Below are 18,229 nucleotides of genomic sequence, written 5' to 3'. Positions count from 1 at the left end.
CACCTTTGATATACAAGGAGTTCACTGAACAAAATTTTAACTTAAACTGTATTACATTATTAGAAAATAAGATTATTTTTTCAGAAATATTATGTTGCAAAAACTTAGTTATATATACAGTTAAAAATGTAGAACGTACATCCCCATGTTAGATCTACTTTTCCTGTAATCCAAAGCATATTCAACACAATTGAGTTTTAAAACTGTTCCTGGATGCTTAACATTATTGCATGAAGGAATTCAATCCCTCACAAGCCCTCTAACGTCGTATCTCATTATATTTGATTCTAGAATATCATGATCATAGTTAAAGTAATCGTGCTTTTTTCTAAGCCAAGAGATTTAATCAATAATCTCATAAGCAAAACTGACAACTTGGAAGGGTAAAAAAAATCCAATAGTTAATTAAATATGTTTGTTAAATGCTCATTAAAATATGAGTCTGTGTTTCTATGGCTTTCTGCAATTTTTCTAAAGCCTTTTTTTACATACCCTGCAATAAACTTTTAAGTACCTGTATACTGTATGTAACATGAATAATTATGTGCAAAATTTGATAATCGAAAATGAAGATTTACTTCTTGACACACTCTGTATTAAATATTCCTGAAAAGAAAGCTGCACTTTGTATAGATAGATTTGATAGATATCTGACAAAGTTTTAAAGTTTATTTATAATTTATTTAAGTAGGTAACATTGATAAAAGTTATCTTAAAATAATTTAATATTCCCCAATATCACTATTCTGCCGTCCTAAGAAAGAAGGTCGTATCTGACAATTTTATCAAAATTAGGTTTATACAATATTTAGGATTGATATATAATTTTCTACCTATTGCACTAGAAACAATAGTCGTATATTGCAAATTAATGGCTAAAATTTCCTTATGAAATTTGTCGTAATTGCAAAGTTTCCACGGTTCCTAGTGAATCTTGTTGGTTCTAGCTAATGCTAAGAAAAACTGTCATATTCGCACATATACGTCTGTTCCTTTTAGGACTAGTAAAACAAAAAAAAAATTGTGTCCTTATTAAGTTAGTCGTATATGGCAGATAGTAACAAAAATTGTCGTATATTACAATTTCGCCGTGAGCTCGCGAATGTGCAACCAACATAACCTAAATGTGTCTGCCTCGTTTGAATCGTAAATTAAACAGTAAGATAAGAATCGATGTTTTTTAAATATTTAGTGGTTTGATTACTGTTTTATTCTTCGAGAAATATTGACGATAAATAGATAAAGGTAAGTAGGTTAAGTAGTAAGTGTTACAAACCTAAAAACTTGCTACTACTAACTAGAATTTGTTTTAATTTGTTGTGCTAATTTCACTGTATATTTTTTATTTTTGAAACAAAGTTATTTTGTATATTTTATAATTGTATTAAATTTAGTACTGAAAAGTATGAAAAATTAGTCTCGGGTCTAAGCCTCTAATACGTTGTTTCATCATTTTAGCATGAATAGCAAATTTCAAAAAATCATGCAACTTGCCACAAAATCTACCATGGAAAAAAGTGAGCTAACTAGTTCGTCGGAATCGTTTGCTAATTTTTCGGAAGATTGTGATGATTCTGATAAAGACCGAGACTTTGTCTTATCAGACTTTGAAAAGGACGCGGATTTGGTCAGTAGTTTATCGGAAGATGACATAAATGAATTCTTAGATTTAGAAGAAGGCGACCTTCCTTTGCCCATCTTAAAAAAGACATTCGAAAAGAAATTTAAAAAATGCTAGATTCTATGATTGAAGAAGTTTCAAAAAATTTGGATGGTGCTGTTTCTACAAAAAAAGGTACAATAAGGAAAAGGAAAAAGTATGATACTTCTCCTGCAACACGAAAAAAAATAGACTTAACATGTTGTTTTCTCATAATATTCATAAATTTCAAATATTCATGTGTAAAAGAAAACTGTGGTGAAAAGTGTACAAAGAAATGTATTACAAAAATCGGTATGCGACGGCAGAATCCGATTAATCAGAAATATTGGGACTTGGAGGAAAAAGAAAGGCGAGCCTTTATATTGCATAAAACTAGCACCACTGGTGTTAAAAGAAGATCAATAATTTTAGCTGCTGAAGGATCCCGAAGAAATAGATCTGTTCAGTATAATTTACCTGATGAGAATGGCTGCAATCAAAAAGTTTGCAAAAAAATTTTTTTGGCAACATTAGGGTATGAACTAAAAAATGACCGTGTTCTTAGAAATGTTACTTTAATAAATGAAAGGACATCTTATTGCTCCAAAACCAGATAATAGAGGTAGAAAACAAAAAGAAAATAAATTTGATGAAACATTGATTGAACAAAATGTTGAAAGCTTTCAACCCACAATTTCGCATTACAAACGGGAGTACGCCCCACTACGAAGATCCTTGCCAAGCGATATTACAATAAGGGCAATGCATCAAGATTTTTTATTGAAGCTTAATGCTAAAATTTCTTATGAAATGTATAGAAAAGTTGTTGCCAAAATGAATATATCGTTTTCAAATTTAGGTCATGAGGAGTTTTTTGACTGTGAATAATTTAGATTACATTGTATCTCGACCAAACATGAAAAAGAAAATATCTGCCAAACTTGTGAAATATGTACATCATTCAAGAAACATCAAGATGCATATTGGAAAGCAAGTGAGAAGTATAAACAGGATAGTGCTGCGAAAGATGGTTTATACTTTTCAGCTCACCTCCAGAAGGTACCTTTCAATTTAATATTAAATATCTAAAATTAAATAATTAATTTTTTTACTGTTACAGGTTATTATGCTTCCTAGATGCGAAATGTTTAAAAAAATTATGTTTATGCCGAGATTTATTGCATTCAACGAAACATTTGTGCCAATAGGGAAATCTCAAGAAAACCCGTTTGCCTTTATTTGGCATAAAGCTGTATCGGGAAGATCCAGAGACGACATTATTTCAACTTTTTATAATTTTTTATTAGCCGTGAGAGATGCTCCAAATATGACCACATGGCTGGACAACTGTGCGGCCCAAAATAAAAACTGGGTATTATTTTCTTTTTTAACATATATAATTAATTCGAACGAAATCAACCTAAAAACTTTGAATTTAAAATATTTTCAGCCTGGGCACACTTTTATGTCTAGTGATGCTTTTTATCATCAAGTTGAATTTGCCTTAAAGAGAAAAAAAAAGTGTATAATTTCGGATTTAACCTCCCAATATAAACTAAAGAAAATTAACCCCAGACCCTATTTACAAGATATGGTTTTTGTTCAGTTCGAAAGAGAAAAAAGATCTTTGAATTATAAATCTTTTTCAGAAGATTTTCAGTCCTTGAATTACCTATTAGCCAAATATGAAACAGGGCCCTTACCTCACCCTAATCAAAAAATTTGTGAAAGGGGTATATCCAAAGAAAGAAAAAGTAACATTTTAACTAAAATTCAAGGGTTGATTCCAGAAAACCGTTTACCATTCTGGAAAAATCTCGTAGAACCTGAAACAGAAGTAGCTCTAGATTGACTCAAATTAAAGAAAATACTATGTTTCAAAGAATAATATTTTTTTTGTAATAAAATATGTTATTTTTAATACGATTGATATTTGATAGATACGATTGTTTTTCTTAGCGATTATAACTAAAATTATCTAAAAGAAATGGTGTATCTGACTTATCCTAACTGTAAGTTTTTAAACATATTCCACATAATTTAAAAAAATTATACTTCTTAAGTACCTATTTCATTTTATAACTTTAAAGAATGTGACTAAAATAGTACAAAAAAAATTTATATTTTTATAAAAATTACCCTCGTGTAAAAATATAAGAAGTGCAGATACGACCTTCTTCTTAGGATGGCAGTATTGTAGCCCTAAAAAAAAATTATCAAATCTTGATTTTAAAACCAGACTTTGAGAAAAATGACAAAAAGCTACCCCAAAGAGATATTACTGGGCATCCATTATCAAATAAAACTGTGACTTCATTCTGATTTAGTAATCTAATTTACCATTATTATGGAACAACATACAAATATTAAACAAATAACTTAAACTGGAGTGCTAATAATTTCAGAATATTTCTTAATCTTGCTGGCAACAGACATATCTACGTATCTGTCTCCAATTGCTACAACCATTCCACCAATGATTGAAGGGTCAACTTTGGTGGTCAACAAGATGGATTGACCTGCTTTCAGGAATGACTTCAATACTCCTTGCAGCTTAGTTTTTTGTTCAGCATCAAGCTCTTTAGCTGTAGTTACCTCGCAGACCACCTAATAAAAATTTAATTAATTTTTTTTGAACACAAATGTTAATAAATTAAAAGAAAATTACTTACTTCTCCTCGGTGGGCAGCCATGATAGTCCTGAAAGCAGTGATTACTCCCTCTAAATTTTTTAGGCGTCCATTTTCAGCCAAAGCCTGAAGAAGATTAGCGGACTCAGGTTTTAATGAAACCTTTGAAGAAACTGCTTTAAGTGCTTCAGACTTAAGAGACCTAAATCACATTGATGGAATATTGTTTGCATTCAATTGTATTTTTTCAATAAGAACATGTGAGAATTTAGAGGGATGAAGGTTTTAGAAGTTCAGGGTTGTAGTAGATGTGTATAGTTGTGTGTTTACTTATGATAGTCTATGGTAGTGAGGTCTTACCTTTTAATGGTGGGATTCATTATGAAGGCTTTAAACTTGGCATCAGTTTTCAAAGACTGTTGTAGACCAAGCAAGTCCTTTTCGACTGCTTCAAGTGATTTCTGTTTGCTGGCTGCAGAGTACAAAGCAGTGGCATATCTACCCTCGATTCCAAAGATTTGAACGGGGGGCTTGACCATCTGACCGGCAACATTACTAGTGCTGAATTTTCTCAGCTGAAAAAATAAATTGGGATTTATAAGCCAAAGAAATGATATAACCTCTTAGTATTATGTAATCGTGACAAAATAATAAACATAAATAAGCTGGAAAAGAGTAGCTGAATAAATAGCTATTACACCAAGTTACTTACAGCAAAGGAAAGTTTTTGAGATGCCATTTTAAGGAGCCCTTTGGGGGAAATTAGTATTTTTTATATAATTAGGAAACTCCTGCCAGTCAAATTGATCAAATCGCAGGTCCACTTGATGACACTGACATTTGACAGAAATGCGTAATTCTTCTTCTCCTTCTTGTCTGCCTAGGGCTTCTACTCCAATGGCCAAATTTAAGGCTCTAATTATATAGACCGAAAAATTTACGCAGCGGAATAAAGCCTACGAAAAAGAAGATAAATATTTTTACGTTGTACCTATATATAACTGATATATAATGCCTCTTTTTTAACTAAATATGTATATATTGTGCAAAAAGCCGCAAAGCTTCCTAATAATTTGCTAAATAAATTCGTCCTTGCATCAAAAAGGGTTTCAAATAAAGTTTATTCACATCTTCTAGTTCTATTTTATAACAATATTGTTACAGGTATAGGTAGCGTCAAGGCGAAGATCTATAGATAAGGAAAGCGATATATACGCATTTACGCATAGAGAGGTGCGTAAAAGCAAAATATAAGAGCGCAACAATCTGTTAATGAAATTCAAGTTGCATGTTCTGAGACTGTAGGCACTAGTCATATTGTCCATTTAAATTGTCGACCATCAGAAAGCCCTTGTTAATAATATTGCGATATATTTTATTGATAAATATTCATTTCTCTCAGAAAATAGAGGAGGGATTTTTGCAAAGAGTAGTCTTTCAAAATAGCTTAACTCCTGAGCAAGAAATTATGTATAATGTCCATTAATCTACTATGAGAAAGTTATCTAAATTGAGGTTACTTCTGAAAAATAAAAGAGCACTTACTACTTATTTAAAGTCTCTTTATTATATTGGAAATTTTAAGATTATAGAAGAGAATCTTCATGAAGTAACTGAAGGATTCATTAACTTTTAATTGCTAAATGCAAATCGTCCACGTTCTGGACAGGTGGTCAGTGAAAGACAAAGCCTTTGCCCTCTCAATTCTTATATCTACAGTGCATTTTTTTAATCTCGGGTCATAGGGTTTTACGTGTAATATTTTCAACCCCATGTTAGAACCTGTTCTATTTAATCGATCGCATTGAAACTTGGAACAAGTGAAGTTTAAGTTAACAGACTTTCAAAAATCCCATTATTTTGCAAAAAAATTTGCGAGACACCTATTTAAAATACGTTTTTCTGATGAAAAAGTTTGCTTTTTCTGCACCTCGTAACCTTCATTACCTTTACACTTCAAAGCAGGTAGACAAATATCTGGCAGTGACACAAAATAATTTTTATTTTCACTACGGAGGAACGTATTGAGATGGTTTCAAACTACATTAGAGGAATGTCGGCGCAAGAAGTGGTAGATAATTTTGCCGTGTATTATCCTAATCGTCCCGACCCGTCTAGATCAATTGTACAACGGTTTCATGAAAAATTTATTACGATTGGATGCATCGCCAGTTCTCACTTAAAACGAAAAAGAACCGAAACTGTAGTAGACGAAGAATTTAAAATGGAGGTATGCTTGGCCGTTGAAGAAAATCCAACAAATAGTCTTACTCAGGTTGCTGAAGTTACCGGAAAAAGTAAGAGTAGTTGCTATAAGGCAATCAAAAAAAAATACATATTTTTTAAAGTTAGAACTGCTCAAGAACTCTTGCCTAATGATTATTTTCTTAGAATGCAGTTTTGTGAACAGTGGATGGAACAAATTAACAACGACCCCACAATTACAAACAAAATACTATTTTCAGACGAAAGTAATTTCTGTACAAATGGTACAGTCAACAAACAAAATACTCGAATATGGGCGCGAGAAAATCCTCACGTCATCCAGGAAACGCATACCCAAACAAGACAGAAACTTAACGTGTGGGCAGGAATTCTTGGAGATCGAATAATTGGACAATTTTTCATAGAGGGTATCCTGAATACTGCAAAATATTTAGAATTATTTGGACAACCGTCATGGTCAACTAATCAACAATCCTTGAGCCGTGTACAACTATACGGCTTTTAACATTAGGCCAAATTTAAACTGTCAATATTTAGGAAACTATCAATTTTTGGACTAGATAACCTTAAATAAAGTTAACCTTATTTTATATTATCTTTATGAAAAAATTATAAAAATAAGGGGTTTCCATTTAAAAAAATTGACTTTTAATGATTTTTTTATTTTAATTTTTAATGCTAGTTTTTGACCCCCCTATATCTTTAAAGCCAAATATTAAAATAGTCTTTTAAAGTGGTCCTTCCTTTAAAATAAAACCGAAACTAACCAATAAATAAAGGCTACTAAAAGGGAGTAATCGATAATTATGTTAGGGCTTATAAACATAATTTTTCACATGAAATTAAAAATATCTCAAAAACGGTTACACTTAGGTATAGGACATTATATACAAAATATACCTAGAATTTCACGTGGAAGCCAAAAATGTAAAAATATATAGGGTGTTCTTTTAAAAATAACGAAGTTGACACCTACTTCCGGTATAACCGAAAACGTCACAACTGTCAAAACATTTTAGTTGTGTGGCCCCCATCGATTGTGCTATGTTGCTAAATTTTCAAAATTTAAAAAAAATTGGTTTCTGAGATATCGATCGCGTCTATTCGTCGTGAGACACCCTGTATAATATATATAACACTTATATATAACACTAATCTATATTTTAATTTAGTGGAACACTCAAAGGATGTGACATTGAGTAGTTTTCTCAAGTTAGGCGGGCTTAGAATTCGAATTCTATTTGGCGCCGAATTTGATTACGCTTTCTTTTAAATCTGATTGTTTAAACGTGTTGCCAATAAAGTTACATCTTATAAATGTCAAAATGAGTTCAAATTGTTGCATCTTCCAGTAGAGGGCCAGATAATTCCGGTTAAGAAGGCAACCCTCATTACTCTATATTTTTGTGTTAGTAATCGTCTGATTCTGTTCGAGTTAACTGTTATATTTGCAATAAAATTTCACAAAGTTTATGCGAAAGTTGAAGCATTTCTATTATATTTTTCTGACAGGCTTTAAATCCCAAAATGTTGTGCATAATGAAAATGAAAGTGTTATTCTAATAAAAATAAAATATAAACTCTAATAAAAGTAAAAAAATTTAAACACTATAGAAAACTAAAATTAAAACTCTTAAAAATAAACTTGGCAGATTTAACACTTTTCTTTCGCAATACTCCTGTAAATTTGTTAAAAACGTAAAAAAAATAAAAGTCATTTAGGCACAAATCTAGAGATCTAGGAGGCCCTTTAATATCGATAGAACCAGTTGTTAGTTTAGTTCATTTGCTTTTTTTATCATGGTTTCACAAAATGCCATTCTTCGCCACTGGTCTTCGGGAAATATCTTTTCAGTTTTGGAATATTTGAAACACGTGTACCCATGTTTTTTCCAAATACTAGTAATAGTTTTATAGCCCATATCCAGTTCTTCTCCAATACTTCTATTTCATAGAAACAAATAAAACACTCAGTCACGGTCTTAAACGGGCCACACACGGTACGATTTATCGTACAACATGTTGTACAATTCAAGTCGATTAGACCGTTGGAACGACCGTTGGATCATTAGTGGGGTTGTAGTTCGACTAAACCGTGTCATATGGAAGTATAGCTTGGCTAAAAATCTGTCGTACAACGCGGCAGTACATGCGACAAATCTGATCATTTGTGTGCTCAACAATCGGAACGATTCCTTTTTTTTAATTGTTTAGGCACGTTTTACGCATTGCCTAGTTAAATTAATAGATAAATATGGATAATGAAAGATTTTGGGCGGAATTTATTAAAATATAGTAACTTGTATTCAAACTGGTTGTACGGCAGATCGTATCCGTATGTGGCCAAAAATAGCATCAATCTATTGTTCAATTTTGTAGTACAAGTTATCGTACGACTTGTCGTCCTACGTGTACTATCGTGTGTGGCCCGTTTTAGAGTTTACTGTGTCTTTCCTTCGTTTTCGTCAATTTCGTATGTTGGTATTTTTGAAAAGAATGAATGAGATTTTTGTATCTAATTGATCGTGGTAAATCTAATATCGTGGTCATTCTAATATTCTAATGCACTATAAGCCATTTCTTTCAGTCGTTCTTGCTTCTGGATTTTTTGTATTTCAGTGTGGCATTTATGACAATCTTGAAGACAAAAGGGTGTATGAAAATTCGAAACCACGTTTAAAATTGTTTTTCGCAAGGTATCGGTCTATTTTTAAATGCATCTCAAAACAAATCCATATATTGTACTGCTGAATTGCCTCTATAAAACGTGGAAGAGAAGGAAGAGTATAAACAGCCATAAGAGAGTTGAAAAAAAATAATACTGCTTAAAAATTTAACAGTGCAGCGTGCACTCACACAGCAATAAAACAGTACAGAATCTATGTAATTAATTATAACTTTCTTATATTGTTATAACGCTATATTTATTCAAATCTATTCAATTAAAAAAAATCTGCTCTCTTTAACTGAAAAACCTTATTTATTCCGTTACGCTTTTATAGTAAATTGAGCTTAATACTCTTCCTGCATTTTTGACAATTGTCAACTAGATGACAATTTATCTAACTAACCTAACCTTCAATACTTTTTATTTTTTATGCCACACAGAAGGAAAAAACTTAAATATAAAATATAGAATAAATAAATAAAAATGGGGATTTTGTCTGTTATTGATAGGCTGGACGATCAAGCTGTACGGAATATAATACTTTTTCTGCTATGGGCCGATTATCTTTGGGAAACTTACCTTTCTATACGACAAGTAAGAATTTTGTTCAAATTTTCTAGAGATAAAAGCATATTTTATGTACTAGAATATTAGTATTATAATGGAATTAGATAAGTTATAGGGTATTTTTTCAGTATGTCTGTATAATTTTTATCTCTATCATTTTAATGGTGGTATAATTTCTTAACTTGATCAGCCACAAAATTTGAAAATTGGTGGCCGAAGTTTGGTTGAACATGTTTTAAATACAGGCTACTTTGGAGGAATAGATAATTTAAAATTATTAAAACCAGTTAGTAACAATCGAAAATTAGGCATATGAAAGCTTAGCCATGTTTAAAAATCAAAAAACCATTCTTATAGGAGTAAAGTCTAATCCGGTAAAGTCAATTGAATAGTTTTTTTAGTGTTTACATTTTATTCAGCCATTGGATTTTTTCCTCTATTAACTACATCTTAGTATAAAAGACTTCTTGTAAGTAATTTTAATTTAGTTTTAATCTTTTCTCGAAGATGCTAAATTAGTAAATGCTTAGCGATGTGTCAAAAATAACATAACATGTTTTAGTTAGTGGTAACACATTTTTGCAATTTGAGTGCCATACCAAAGGATCTAATCATAGAACTAAGTATTGAGGTGTTAATCTAAGAATCAAACTTAGTAGTACCTTATATCGTTGAATATGTTTTTTTGTATTCTATAATACAGTAAATTTAAGAATCAAGCCTTTAATTTTGAATGAATTAAAATAAAATTTAATAGTCAAAGTCAAAATATACTTTATTTGCTAAGTTTACAAACTTGTGCTAAAATCTTCCTAATCCTAGAATTTATAATACTAGTATTTATTTGGTTATACAGGATACAGGACAAAAACAGACTATAGAATCGATTTTGATTGCACATAGAAGCATATTTTTTATAATCAAAGAAAAAACCAAAAAAAAAGAAAAGAAAAGGCGAGAACCAACATAAACAACTGTACAAGAATAATAAAAACAAAAAAAATCTGATCAACAGATATATAATTAATTTTAAATATTAAAATGAGTCGTTAAAATACTCTTCAATGCTGTAGTAAGCTTTTGGGAAGATTAATTTCTTTAGTTCTCTCCTAAACTTTTTAAGGTCTGTAACAGTCCTAATTGAAAAAGGAACATGATTTAATATTTTATGACTAATAAATATAAGAGAGTTTCTCATAAGTGAGGAGGTGGGGATTGGAAGAGGTAAGTTGCCCACTTGACGAGTAGTATGACTGGTGCAAGATGGTAGACTTATGGACTTATGTATGAGTGTTGCAGTTTCCAATATAAAGAGTGAGAAAACTGTTAAAATTCTTTCAGCTACAAAAAGAGGTTTACAAGAGACTCTCAGACCAACACCACACAGATACCTTAAAGCTTTTTTCTGAATAGTAAAAATTATGTTAAGGAGTCCCTTGGAGCACAAACCCCAAAATGGCAACCCATAACGGATATGAGAGTCTATTAAGGGGAAATAAACTGAATGAGCAAACCAACCCCCCAACTCATGCCTGGCAACCCTGACTGCAAAACAACCAGAAGAAAGTTTAGGAGCGAGGCCCAAAACGTGGTTGTCAAACCTTAAACTCTCATCAATGAAGAGGCCAAGAAATCGACAATAATCCCTACCATGTTGTGGGCTCTGCTCATCAAACAAAAATAACATAATAATAATAATAATACTTCATAAGTTTTATTTTTAAGGAAAGTATATTCTTTACACCATTTTGTTTTTATTTAAAATAAAATTATTTTTTACAGTTGCCAACTTTAGCTCAAATACTGTGTAAAAGTTTAAAAATTAAGAAAAACAAATCTTTAATTAATAAAATGAAGCAGTGCATTCAGTGCTATAACTAAAGAGTAAAAATTGCTGGGGGTGCCAATTACAGCATAGCTTATTGTGCAGCAAGTGGTTGCCATAAACATCTAGTTTCTACTAATCTAAATTTAAAGGTCATAGTAAGACTTTGTTTTAAATAAAGGATTAAACCTATACAGGTTTAGTTGAGAATGAGATTTAAAATGTAAATGTTTTTTATCCAATATTTTACTTCATAGCCAAACTCCAAATGACAACATTCAATGAAATGAAGGAATAAATTATTCTTAGATTACTCACTTGTAATTTTAAAGTTTCACTTTTATAAATCTCTTGAGATTGGTAAAATGTAGTCAGAGTGCTTCATATATATGCAATGTTATATTATCCCACATTGCCATTAACTAAAATGATTATTTTTTATTCTAAAGTTAATTTCTTTTGCTTTTGAATTTTATAGTTTGACAATCACAAATACTTGAACAATTGGCTTTTTAGATTAGACTTCAAAAATTCAATTGATTTTTACATCTACAAATTTTAAGAAGAAATACTAAAGACATTTTTATTAGAGGATATAAAAATTATTTGATATATAAGAGCAGATAAATATAAGAAACTTCTCTTCATGTAATTTTGGTACCAACATGAACACTTTGCTATCTCCAACCATAAGAGCTGTAAATTCAACTTTAACCCCAAAAAATTTTTTAAACAATAATGTATGATACATTTTGTATTTATATAAAATATAGATATGTATACAGTGAAACTGCCTATAGTCAAATTAAAGCGTGTTGTATAAGATCCTACTAGAAATTATGTATAAGCGTCTTAATGTCTGTTTTAATAATTAATATGTAGAGGTGATCTACTTAACCTGAGAAGACAAATAAGGTTTCAAATTTATATTTATTTTCATTACAATTATAGTTCTTATAGTATGTAAGAAAAAACAAAGAAAATGATCATGATTTGAATGAATTCTTATTTTTTTTCATAATTTTTTCAAAATATTTGTTACCTACTATTAGACTGTTTGCCCATTTGCTGCATTGCTAATAATATTTACATACAACTAAAAGAGATTTAATCAAAATTCTACAGACACTAATTTTTCCTTTTCGTTTTTAGTACCGAGTTGCAACCAAAGCTCAACAAATCCCCAACCAGCTAAAAGATGTAATGAAAAAGGAAGAATATGACAAAGCCAGAGAATACAGCCTAGCGAAACTGAAATTCGGATTTGTCAAAGACGCAGAATCGATTATAGTTAACACAATAGTTTTACACCAAGCATTTTTGGCGACTGTGTGGAATTTTACAGAGGATTTAAACCCTTTCTCTGATGAGGTATCAACCAGTTGTATATGGCTTATATTGCTACAGCTTTTCTCAACTATAATTGATTTGCCTTTTAATATCTATTATACATTTGTTATAGAAGAAAAGTTTGGCTTTAACAAGCAGACTCCTGGTTTCTTTATTTGGGATAAAATAAAGCAGTTTCTGGTATTTCAAGTGATCACTGCCATGATAGCTTCCATTGTAATTGTGGTGATTAAAAATGGTGGAGACTATTTCTTCATCTGGTTATGGGCAGTAGTTGGAGTCATTACTTTAATACTACTGACAATTTATCCTGCTGTCATTGCACCTCTGTTTGATAAATACACACCCCTACCTGAAGGAGCTCTCAGAACCGATATAGAGAAATTAGCATCAAGTCTAAAATTTCCTCTGTCAGAATTATATGTAGTTGAAGGGTCTAAAAGGTCATCTCATAGCAACGCCTATTTCTACGGCCTATTTAAATCAAAAAGAATTGTCCTCTTTGACACCTTACTTGCCAAAGATGATGGCAGTGGTTGCAAGGATGATGAAATTTTAGCCGTATTATCTCATGAGCTTGGTCACTGGAGTAGAAACCACACCATTAAGAACTTAATCATAGTACAAATAAATTTGTTCCTATTGTTTAGTGTATTTGGAGCTATATTTAAATACCCAAAGTTATATACATCTTTGGGTTTCTATAAGAGCAAACCTGTTCTTGTAGGCATGTTTGTAGTTTTGCAATATGTCATGATGCCATACAATACAGTATTATCGTTTCTGATGACAGTGTTATCCAGGAAATTTGAGTTTGAAGCTGACGACTTTGCTGTTCAACTAGGAAAAGGCGCTGCTTTAGAAAGATCTCTGCTTAAACTTAATAAGGATAATTCAGGATTTCCTGTTCACGATTGGTTATATTCTGTATGGCACTACTCCCACCCTCCATTGCTGCAAAGAATTGAAGCTTTACGGGAGGGAGTAAAAAGATTTGAAGGAAAGAAAAAATAAAATTAACCATTAGTTTAATTTATTATACTTGAAGTATCTTAGGTATTTATATATTAATTACGATTATGATATATGAATGCGAATGCTTTTTGTGTATATTTCTGGTCAATAAACTTCGTATGTACGTCAGGTTCATGAAATTTGAATAGCATTTTTATTATTAGCCTTTAACTCAACGCCAACTTACTACAAAATACATAACAAAAATATCAGCACTAGAATATATGGGTCGGACCACCTTAGGTCCTTTATTATTGTTTATCGGATTGCTGTCTTGTGACGCTTTCACAGACTCGTCATGTTAAACATGTCGAAATAACTGGAAATCTTTAAAAAAGTCATGTAACATTCATAAAAAACATAGTATTTATTCAAGAAGCATTTACTTCATCAAATCTTTTATTCTCCTTTCAATTGGTGACTTAAATAGTGCCAGACGTATATTTAACTAAAATATTTAGATACAACTGAACCACATATCAATTATTCAGTAAAAAATGGATATAAACACGTAAGTGCTTTTAAAGTTATTATAAAGAGATAGTCAATCAATACGCCAAGATTATGGAAAGCCATTTTTTCAGTGAACATATTATTTTCTCCTTTTTTAAAATTAAAAAAAAAATGTTTTAGGATATAATAGAACATGTGTAAAAAGAAATTTAAAGTCTAAAGGAAGCATTCGTATTAAAGAAATTTATTCATTAAAAATTGTAGTCAATACTTTAGAGGATATGGTACGTATTAATTTACTATATAATTAAAATTAAACATTGATACTTGTTATTTTCCTAGGCGCGATTACAGTATGATTTTTGACACCCTAATTAAATAAGAATCAGAAGTTGCATATCTAAAAACATGGATGAATTAAAGGTCTCCTATCTGGTACTTTTATTAACCATATGACATAGCATTTGACCTTTTTAACTATAATATGCTGATTGCTAAACTGCACTTTTTGGGTTTTCTGATCAAGCTTGTGCCTGGTTCTCATCATATCTAAACCATAGAAGGCAAGTTATGGATCTTGATGGGACTAGGTCTGACATTCAATATCTTCAACGTGGAGTGCCTCAGAAGTCCATTCTTGGTTCCATACTTTTTGCCCTTTTTACTGCTGATGACACTCAGCTTCTATCATCATTTTGTCCTAAAGATTCTTGCGGGGGATTTGCTGGTGTCAATCTTGATCTGGACAATATCTCTGACTGGTCTTCTGGGCATGGTTTGTTGCTTAATGCCAACAAAAGTGTACACCTGATTATTGGGTCCGAGGCCGTCAGGACTAAGTTCATTAGGTTCAATTTTACAACCTTTCATATAAAAGGAGTAATTGTCCCGTCTGTTGAATATGCTAGAAATCTGGGGCTTGCAATGGATGTTGCGATGAATTTTCGGTTGTATTTTTTGAAGAAGCTGTGCTCTGTTTACTTAAAATTGAAAATCCTTTATTATTTTAAATATGTACTTTCCGATCATATTAAATAGGTACCTCTTGGTGGAATCCTTAATCCTGCAACAGCTAGACTACTGTAAGTTGGTTTACTACAGCTACCTCACAGAAGAGTATAAAAATAAAATACAATTGGCTCAAAATATGTAAATTTAACCACATCACTCCATTATATGTCAATAATAAACATTTAAAATACAATTTTCGTGTTGACCTTCACTTTGCTATGTTTGTATATCGAATTGTAAAACACAGGATTCCATCTCATCTTGCTGGTGGCTGGTTCTGATCATTATTCTTTTAAAAATCAATACTTTACATTAGTTTTTATGATTTCGCATGTTAGATTTGCTCTGACGTAAGCGCCTATACCACCTCCAGCTCTATTCTCTCTATCTCACCTGTAACATCTGTAACCTGGCAGTGATAACATATCAGAAGATACATTACTTTTTAACCATGTTTTGGTTACACAAATAATATCATATTCATAAGTGTGCAAAATATCCTAAGGTAATTTACTATATGTATTGAACGTATATTTTATAAACACCCTGTATTCGTTTAAAAGTGTCTCAACCGCCCGAGAATAATCTTACATCCTTGAAAATCTATACCCTAAACATAAATAATAATATAACCAGAGATTGAGAGAGACCCAAAAAAACGTAAACGAGGCAGCACTTCGACTCATAAAGAGCCATGTATATAGAGCGGTCATAGTTTACCAGGTGTGGTGGTGTTTGTCCACTAGGTGCGGATATTAGAATGGTTGTGATTGTTTTGTGCACAGGTAAATCATGTCGACATGTGAGTAACATTTTATATTGTTGTTGTATAAGTCCATGGCTAGAGTTTTATGGTATACCAGAGTTTGTCGCTGTTTAGCGAGGTATTACCAGGTTGTGGTCGATTGTGTAGCAATCGACAGGGATGCCCTCTGAGCACGCAGTTCCTTCGAGTTGGTCTTGTGAGTTATAGAGGGCCCTCACTTGTCTTCTCGATTGACACATTTGGATTTTAAGATCTCGGTATATGTTATCTTAGTCGGTTATTTATCGGTTATGTTATTGGCTTCCCTGTACATTTTATAGAAAAAATGTAAGATAACTTTTTGAAGAGACCAATCTGGCAAAACCTCGTGCAAAGTTTCAACAAATTTTAATAATTGCAAAATTACCAAATTTTCGGTTCTTAACCAGATACCAGCCACCAGCAAACAATTTGTTATAAGGCTTTGTCAAATCTGACGTACAGCCGAATACAAGAAATGTTTTTTTTTTCGTTTTATCAATCTCACAACCATACATTCAAAGTAAGACACGTTAATATTAGTTTTTTATCTAAACTTTTATTTAATATAACGATAAAGTTAAACTAATAACAATTATTATTATCGATTATTAAAAAAATAATTTTATCATACTTAGAATTTAATTAAACCAATAGCATTATCTGAAAGATTTTCAATTTATTTTCCCATCAAGCCTATCTGGTTCATTTCAACCATTAAACCTATTGTTAGTAAATTCGAGTCCAAAGACATTGCAATAAATAATTGTAAATCTTTAACTCAGAAGATCGAAAAAAAGAGAGAACAGAACTCTTAATATTTTACTAAGTGTGGAAAAATAAAATAAAATACAATAACTTTTTTAAAAATAATAGAGAATTACACAAAAACATCAATTAATCAAATGTTCAAACAACCCCCCATTAACAGCTAAACAATATCCTAACCGATCATAAAATTCATTTCCAACGTTACTAAGTTGATATTGGGAAATTTTATTACATTCTAACGAAATAGCGTTTTGTAACTGGTTTAGATTCTCAAATTTTACACTTTTATAAATGACACTTTTTAAATGACCCCACAAAAAGAAGTCATTCGGTAAAAGATCAGGTGACCTGGCTGGCCAAAGTATCCAATAATATTGCCGTTAAATGCATTTTCCAAGCACTCTCTAACCATACGGGCATTATGGCCGGGCAACCATCCATTTTGGTACCCGATCATTTGATCTTTCTGAACAACTTCTTCCAAGGCGGGTCCAATCTGATTTTGAAATAAGTCCAAATAGGTTTCAGCTGTTAGGTTATAGTCCATAAAAAAGGGTCCAATGATATGGTGTCCGATAATTCCCACGAATTGTTGAGGGTAAATGTACATTCATCGGTAAAACAAATATTTCTTAAAAAATTCCTATCATTATTTGCTCTTTCTATCATTTCAAAACAAAATGCCATTCTTCGCTCTTTATCTCCTTCCTACAGCTCTTGATATTTTTCGAATTTATACGAATAATATTTGTGTTTTTTTAAAGTGCGCAATATATTCGTTGTATGATATTTATTTACCTCTTGCCCAAGAACCCTCGTACTAACCATCTTGTTTTCCTCCACACTCATTAGAATATTAAGATCTCTGTTCTCTATTTCTTCGGCTCTATTTTCGATATCCTGAGTTAAACATTTACAATTATTTATTACGGTACCTTTGAACTCGAACTTATTGACAATATGTTTAATAGTTGAAATGGACGGAATGGGCTTGGTGGGGAAATAAACTGAAAACATTTCAGATACTACCTACTCTAAAACTGTTTCCCGCATAATGCCACTTAATAATGGCTATTTTTTCGTCGATTGAATAATTATATTTGTTTTCAAATATCGACTCTCATTGATTTATTGACACTTTTCCTCAGGTTAGTGACAATATTCATTATACTGGTGCCCGTTGGTTTTACCTGAACCGAAAATTTGCTAATTTTGCAATTACATTTAATTGAGTAATTCAAGATTCGCTTATTAAAATTTATTGAAACTTTGCACGAGGGCTTGCCAG

The 18,229-nt window shown here is 31.4% G+C and overlaps 2 protein-coding genes across 2 annotated transcripts; one reads left to right on the top strand and one right to left on the bottom strand.

The window, feature by feature from the left end:
• Window positions 1-3,954: 3,954 nt before the first annotated feature.
• On the bottom strand, window positions 3,955-5,151 carry LOC126733847 (ATP synthase subunit O, mitochondrial). The gene is made up of 4 exons (XM_050437271.1): window positions 4,985-5,151; window positions 4,633-4,847; window positions 4,315-4,474; window positions 3,955-4,249 (listed from the first exon to the last, which is right to left on the bottom strand). Exons 1-4 carry the CDS (start codon window positions 5,009-5,011, stop codon window positions 4,022-4,024), a joined length of 630 nt encoding a protein of 209 aa, XP_050293228.1. The 5' UTR covers window positions 5,012-5,151; the 3' UTR covers window positions 3,955-4,021.
• A 4,415-nt stretch (window positions 5,152-9,566) lies between these two features.
• On the top strand, window positions 9,567-14,068 carry LOC126733845 (CAAX prenyl protease 1 homolog). The gene is made up of 2 exons (XM_050437268.1): window positions 9,567-9,760; window positions 12,711-14,068. The coding sequence occupies exons 1-2, from the start codon at window positions 9,650-9,652 to the stop codon at window positions 13,920-13,922; spliced, it is 1,323 nt and encodes a 440-aa protein (XP_050293225.1). The 5' UTR covers window positions 9,567-9,649; the 3' UTR covers window positions 13,923-14,068.
• The last annotated feature ends 4,161 nt before the right edge of the window (window positions 14,069-18,229 follow it).

The sequence above is a fragment of the Anthonomus grandis genome, chromosome 3 (genome assembly GCF_022605725.1).
Source record: "Anthonomus grandis grandis chromosome 3, icAntGran1.3, whole genome shotgun sequence".
In the NCBI taxonomy this organism is placed as follows: domain Eukaryota; kingdom Metazoa; phylum Arthropoda; class Insecta; order Coleoptera; family Curculionidae; genus Anthonomus; species Anthonomus grandis.
This window is presented reverse-complemented; position numbering and strand designations above follow the sequence as displayed.

Excerpts from the sequence above, each read along its gene's own strand:
- LOC126733847 (XM_050437271.1), bottom strand. The coding sequence starts at position 5,011 with ATGGCATCTCAAAAACTTTCCTTTGCT. Across the intron at positions 4,475-4,632 it reads ATGAATCCCACCATTAAAAG|GTCTCTTAAGTCTGAAGCAC; the intron begins GTAAGACCTCAC and ends AATGTGATTTAG. Across the intron at positions 4,250-4,314 it reads TGGCTGCCCACCGAGGAGAA|GTGGTCTGCGAGGTAACTAC; the intron begins GTAAGTAATTTT and ends AATTTTTATTAG.
- LOC126733845 (XM_050437268.1), top strand. The coding sequence starts at position 9,650 with ATGGGGATTTTGTCTGTTATTGATAGGCTGGACGATCAAGCTGTACGG. Across the intron at positions 9,761-12,710 it reads CTTACCTTTCTATACGACAA|TACCGAGTTGCAACCAAAGC; the intron begins GTAAGAATTTTG and ends TTTCGTTTTTAG.